This window comes from Solanum verrucosum, unplaced genomic scaffold (assembly GCF_900185275.1).
Source record: "Solanum verrucosum unplaced genomic scaffold, falcon-dt-bn FXZP01000383.1, whole genome shotgun sequence".
Classification (NCBI taxonomy): Eukaryota; Viridiplantae; Streptophyta; class Magnoliopsida; order Solanales; family Solanaceae; genus Solanum; species Solanum verrucosum.
The window spans coordinates 302,136-309,525 of record NW_026020642.1 but is presented as its reverse complement, the minus strand read 5'-3'; the positions used below and the strand labels follow the sequence as shown (position 1 = coordinate 309,525).

Sequence of the window (7,390 nt, the reverse complement as noted above, 5' to 3'; positions counted from 1 at the left end):
TCCAGCCCCTCTCAGTTGATTACAATATCTCTTTAAATGAGCTACAGGATCTCCATGTCCATCATATTTCTCGAACTTTGTAGTTTTAAAACCGATGGATAGATGAACGTGGGGAAACATGCACAAATCATTGAATTAGACACTTTTGTGACCTCCCAATCCTTGCATATCTCTTACAGTATATTCCAAACTCTTCATTTTTCTAGCCATTTCTTCATTTTCCTCGTTTTTAACAGCTTTTTCAGCTTCAACATAGGAACTATACTGATGATTGTGAGGGTAAGAGCCTGGAATTTTAAAAGCCTCTTCAGGGGTGTAGCCATGATCATGAAGAACTTGGGATGAGGGATCATTGTTGGATTTGGGCATCATTATTGGTCGTGGAATGCTATTAGTTGTCGCAGTTGACACGAAAAGTGGATTACTCATCATAGGTGTATTCAAAGGGCACATCGTAGAAGTTCCAGCAACGTTGGATGTGTTAGGAAAGGGGCCGAATCTAGGTAGATAAATTGGATCATTTGTCGACACTTGGATAGGGGGTGACATATTGGTATTTAGATAGTCACAAATTGAAGATGGTGGAGCTTGTCCACTCATCCAAGCTTCGTACATCTCTGCCATTTGTTGTCTTAATACCTTTACCTCTTCTATTGACACTATTTCTTGTGAAGCCATCTGGTTTCGAACCTCATCATTGTCTGACTCATTTCCGTCTTTCTGGGCCATTTTCTTTTTCCCTTTTGATCTTGTATTGTAGGGATGAGATGCCAGCTTAGCCACAAACCAACCACCTTTAAATTAACTCTGTGTATTGACAATAAATCTTGTTAGGATTAGACATCTTTCATTTATAACCACATGTTGCACATCATGCATGCACATGTTTTTTTATTTATAGAATGAGCTTAAAGAACCTAATGTTTAATCTTGGCTTGCTCAACTATATCAATCTCCTTATTATAATTTGTTTATTTATTTACTTCTTCTTTTTTTAAAAAAAAATAATTTGATAAGACATTGATCAAATCTATTTAGGATTGCGTGTGTAACACGCTTGATAAGATGAATAAGATCTTTACATATTTTATTTTTTACTAAAACGAAATAACAAAGGTTTTTTTTTTTAGAATTTTGAGATAAAATCTTGTTTCTTCTTGAATTCCTAAAAAAATTTAAGAAATGTCTATTTTGATCTTGAATTTCCTACCAAAATGAAATTAAAAAAATAATCTTTTTCTTATTTTTCTTTTGAATGATGAATTCGAAAATCTCCAACATTATCTTTAGTAAGGTTAATTTTTTGTAAGTAGATAAAAATCAAAGCTTCCATGTTTTTTTTTTATTTTTTGAAGAGGGAGATAAACTTTTCATTTTTCGAATAAAGATCACCGAACCCAAATAGGGTTGTCTACGTATCTCATTGAATTGAGAATTAGGTGTGTGTAGTTTGTTCAGATTGCACAGTTGATTTTTTTTTTGAAAAGTTAGAAATTTGTTGGAAAATGCAATAATATTTTTGTTTAAAATGGTATAAAAAAACTTTTGAAATGAATTTTATTTTATTTTGTTTTTCTTGTGATTATAGAAATGAATTTTCATTTTTAAGAAATTAAGAACTTCTAAAACATTTTTTTTTATAATTGTCAAAGATGATATATGGAGTAGTGAGGCATGGGACCAAATGCGAAGAATATTTCCAAATGATCGATGACAAGAGAAACCAAATTGTATTAACCACTCGGTTCAAGTATGTTGTTGATTATGTGAGATGTCCTGATTTTCCACCTCATAGAAAGTCTTTTATAACTCTTGATAGCCTGATTTTCCACCTTTATTTCAATGCAAGCAGATATTCCAAAACAAATATTTTACAGTTCAAATTGCTTAAGGTATTGGATGTTTTTTCAATTGATTAATATGATTTCTCTTGTGTAATACCTCAGCTTGTACATTTGAGATATGTTTCGAAGAGAAATCTTTGTTGAATCGACATGGTTGATATCTGAAAAATGTCAGAGATAAGACGTTTTGATATTGGATCGCCACTATATATATCTTAGCCTCTTGCTGCGGAAATCATAAGAAGAACTCGCAATCTAAGGAATTTCGATTAAAAGGCACTTGTATACCATGGGAAATCATGACTTTGCTGGCTAATTTACCCAATCTCCAAGGGTTCCCTCGAACAAATTAGACACTAAATGAAGATGTTGTGTTTCACAAATTAAAATATCTACGTTGTAGAAGTAGATCTGCAAGGAGGAGACTCCCCAGGTGTTTGTAATATCTTTCATAAACTAGAAATTAATATGTAATGCAATTCAAAGGATAAAATCAACATGGCAATGGACTAATAACATAACATATATAATTAAAATTACTAGAATCATAATGGATAAACATTACATGATGAACACAACACTTAGTACTGACTTCAACTGAATCATAACTAATGAAAACATCACTTAGGATAGCTTAAATGACAAATGAACCTAGACACTTAATATAATATTTTATTTTCGACAATTCCATAACGCACACACTTGGAATGACGGCTGAACTAGTAATTGGGAACTATGGAAGAAGTAGATCCACTAACCCTATTAGCAAAGGGTCTACCAACATTGAGTCCATATGAAGAACTTTATCTAGCACAATTATGAGTAGTCCAGGCACTTCCCAATGTCTGAAATGGGAATGCATTATTATTCACCATTTGTGCCTCTTTTTCAACCTTTTGCTTCAGAATTTCCAATGCCTTCTTCAAGTGTTGAAGTTGGAATAAGCTAAGTTCTTCGATGGGAGATTCCCACCATACACCATCAGCTCTCTTCAAAATTTCTCGAAGGGATTCTCCGCTATTTTTCTCCATCTGGAGAACCCCCTCGAGGTTCATGAGCTTGGTATTGAGCTCACGAATACCAGCTTCTCTAAGAGCCACGATTTGTTGATTGTGGACATCGTTATTTGGTGGAGGGAGGTTCCTCCCGAGGAACCTCTCCACCAACGTGTCCACGCTAAGGTGACCAAAGGAGAAAACTTTACCGTTCGGGGAAAATAAAACAATGGCAATTTCAGCACCACATAGCATACAAAGTTCACAAGCCTTTTTGAACAGACCAGCACGTCGCTTAGAAAACGTAACTCCTATGTTTCTAGCATTCTTTATTTTCACCATGTCAACCCTTTGACGACCCTTGCTAATTCTTCTTGTCATGTCTAAACTATCACTAAGAAATTGTGATTTTTTGGTCTTAACACCAAGAGCTTTATATAAGAAATTGTGTTTTAAAATAACTTAATGATATAGACGTTAATGATTATAATTAGAAATTTCATTTTTTTTCCTAATTAGATTCATATTATTGGATTGCATTTGACCGCTATTTTATTTGAGAACAATTTTGGAAAAAAAGATATATTAAATGATTAATAAAAACCTTTTACTTTAATAATAACACCAATTTTGCATTTACCATTGAAGTTTCCTAGTCGATCATCCTTTAGAGATTTTTCCTAATTAGAACTATATTATTGGATTGCATTTGACTGCTATTTTATTTGACAACAATATTTTTTAAAAATATATTAAATGATTAATAAAAACCTTTTGATTTAATAACAACATGAATTGTGCATTTACCATAGAATTTTCCTAGTCGATCACTATTTAGAGATTTTTCCTAATTAGAATTATATTATTGGATTGCATTTGACCGCTATTTTATTTGAGAACAATATTTTTTTTAAATATATTAAATGATTAATAAATACCTTTTATTTTAATAATAACACGAATTTTGCATTTACCATTGAATTTTCCTAGTCGATCATCATTTATATATTTTTCCTAATTAGAATTATATTATTGGATTGCATTTGACCGCTATTTTATTTGAGAACATTATTTTTTAAAAATATATTAAATGATTAATAAAAATCTTTTATTTTAATAATAACACAAATTTTGCATTTACCATTGAATTTTCCTAGTCGATCATCATGTAGAGATTTTTCCTAATTAGAATTATATTATTGGATTGCATTTGACTGCTATTTTATTTGAGAACATTTTAAAAAATATATATATATTAAATGATTAATAAAACCCTTTTATTTTGATAATAACACGAGTTTTGCATTTTCCTACTCGATCATCATTTAGAGACATACAATGTATCACATCAAGTATACGCGAGGTTTGGATTTTTAAATGTTATTATTATTTATACCATGTTACTCAAGACCTAATTAAGTAGGCTTACAAATCAGATCATGATATGATCAAGTGCTTTCTGGATCGTCTCTGACCTTCTAATTGGTATTTATCTCCAAAATGCTTATATATAAATATATATATCATGTGGTGATATATTTGTCTTTTCAATTTGTAAATGCTAAACAACTCACATTCAAATATTATATTGATTTGTATTGGATTTATTAGCAACAAACAACTCTCTCTAAATAATAAAATTTGTAAAATTATTTATTTAACTAAATTTACTAGTACAAATATATAATATAAAATGCAGAAAATACATAAACATGTTAAAAGGATTTGAGGGGTATTTTTTTCTTTACATAGATTAATACCATGGTATTAAATTCTATGTATTCCTAATATCACCAAATGTAAGGTATTAGTTATACATCTACCCATGTATGGTGTATAACTAATCCATGAATTAGTTATACCTAGGCCCTAAATTTCTACCAAATATAGTACTAAATAATACCATACAAATACATAGGCTCTAAATTTCTCCTAATATTCCCTACACTCCATTGAAATATGAAACGACTTTGAATAAAGTAGAAGACAAAATCACAACGCCTATCCCTATTAAAGATATTACTTACATCCATGGAGAGCCAACTGTATTATGGGAGGAAGAAGAGGTTGAGACCATAATCATTAAAGAAGATTTACCGTTTGCCATAATTGGAAAATTTTCTTTTGGCTGGTCAGAACTAGAAGAGATCTTAAAATTGGTCCTTTACTGTGTGAGATTCAAGGCGGATTGTAAGGCAAGATTCTTGAGTGATAGACACGTCCTAATTCGCCTTACTAGTATGGAATATTACTTGAATGTCATGTCAAAAATCGGCATATTTTTTTAAGGCTAAAGTTGGATATACTATCAGATGCGACCTCTAAAGTGGGAACCCTAGTTCAGCCCAGAGGCGGAAACTACTACTGCCTTAGCATGGACCTCTATTCCATCCCTATCACCTAATTTTTTCACTAAAGAATCCTTGTTTACGATGTCCAAAGCAGTGGGAAAACAGTTAAATGTTGACATGGCTACAATAAGAAAATCTAGACCTAGTTGTGTCAAGGTAAAGGTTGAAGGCAGCTTATTGAAAGAATTTCCCAAACGGATCAATGTTGGAGTTAAGAAGACATCTTATGGGGAAATAATCTCAACATGGATATAAATCTTATACGATTAAACGCCAAATTATTGCAAACTTTAAGGCAGGGGCATGATTTTCATCGAGGGGGTTTAAAAAGATAAGTAAGCAAGTTGGTCGGGGAGGGTCAAATATAAACGGGTCATATTCGATAGAAGCAACTAAATAAAATTCAACTCTACCTCGACACAAACAATAAAATAGAGGAAGTATGTGTTTGACATAATGTTAAAATGAGTATGAGAGAATGTATTTTTTAAAATTTTAATCGTGGTCTTGTCTCCATCATTGTTGTATATATACATTACTAATATACGTATCCACGCAATGCGCATATAATATTAATATAGCATTTTTAATTATTTTTTGTTGTGATATGTTGTTTGAGTATACTAAATCATATTTCCTTACAAAAGTCCAACTATCATATTGTTCCTCATTAATGAAATGTAATCCCTCCCCCACTGTCACTCCTCGAGCCTACACCCTGGACGTGACCGGCACTCTAGAACCATCACTGATCCCAAGCGAATCCTTGGCCTTGCTTAGTACTCAGGGGAAGACATTACTCAACGACAAGAACTTCAGATGCAAAGATTAACTCAATTGTCTCAACTATTGATAAACTCAGAAATGTCTGGAAATATTCAAATAGCCATAAGAAGGCAACTCAAGTCTCAAAATATTAAGGGAAAGCGAAAAAGACTCCTCAACTACTAATGTCTATGAAGCCTCTAAATACTATGATAGTTGTCAGCACAAGACCCACAATATATTAATAAATCTAAAGAACGTAAACATGGAACCCTTTGAAAAGCAAAGAGGTTTACCAAAGCTAGCTAGAATGAAATGGGATCAATGAAGTGCTTGTTCATGACCCTGAACACCTATACATGTATCATAAATAAGATGTAGATCGAATGACGCCAGTACATTGAATGTATGAGCATATAACGGGAAAGATGAAACATTAGCAATTGAACTGATACTCTGGGAAGACAAAGTAATTCTAAAATCCATCCCGAGCAAAGATGCCAAACAAAACGAGAATAAAAATGCAAGAATATGAAAAATCTAATATCGGTGTGAGAGTACGTGTCACGACCCAGACCGTCGTAATTGGCACCCACACTAACCATCCGGTGGGAGAACCATTACTACAACCCAGACTAAACAACTTAACCAAAAACTATGCATTTAAAATACGGAAGCAGGTTTAAATGACTATAAAAATGGAGTCCCCAAAAACTCCAAAGTTTTAACAAACAACTAACAAAACTAATGGGGAAGAATAACCCCTAGAACCTGAAAGTCAATGTACTAAAACTCTACTAACGACAAGTCTAAGAACAAGGGTACAACCCCGAAGCTAAACAAAACACCTTAAACAAATAGTCTAAATTCGAAAAGGGTGGACTTTAACATCAGAGATCCATGGTAGCCTGAAAGAACTGTCTCACCCTTGAATCCGGTCACGCTCAATAGTCACTATAGACACGTAATTTTTGACCGAACTTAAGGTATTACACCATTTTTAGTACATAAATATTGCTTTTATATATAAATTATAAATTTTATGTGTCATCGTATTTTAGTATTTTTCTGTTAAAAGATTGGAAAACTACAAAAAAATATATGTTTTCTTTTAATTTAAATTTTAATAAATAAACTAGTATTTCTTAATTATATATTTAGACAAGCTATTTGACTTTTCTTATATTTTATTAATTCAAAATAATTAATTAATATTTTTATTATGATAGTTTATATATATATATATATATATATATATCAAGAATACACTTGTGAATTCGAAGAATATTACTATAAAATATTTGATAGTGGTAAAGAAATGTTACCATATCTTGAAAAATACTATAAAAAATTACCAGGCTTTCAGGCAAAATACTTCAGAGAAGAATATAAAAAAGGAGATACTCTTGGTCAAAGCTTCTTAAAAAATAGACTA

At 31.7% G+C, this 7,390-nt stretch overlaps 1 protein-coding gene across 1 annotated transcript; it reads right to left on the bottom strand.

Moving 5' to 3' along the window:
• Positions 1–2,647: 2,647 nt before the first annotated feature.
• On the bottom strand, positions 2,648–3,220 carry LOC125812065 (agamous-like MADS-box protein AGL62). Its single transcript, XM_049491555.1, has one exon. It carries the CDS (start codon positions 3,218–3,220, stop codon positions 2,648–2,650), a length of 573 nt encoding a protein of 190 aa, XP_049347512.1.
• Between the last annotated feature and the right edge of the window lie 4,170 nt (positions 3,221–7,390).

Coding starts and splice junctions, on each gene's coding strand:
- LOC125812065 (XM_049491555.1), bottom strand. CDS start 3,220: ATGACAAGAAGAATTAGCAAGGGTCGTCAAAGGGTTGACATGGTGAAA.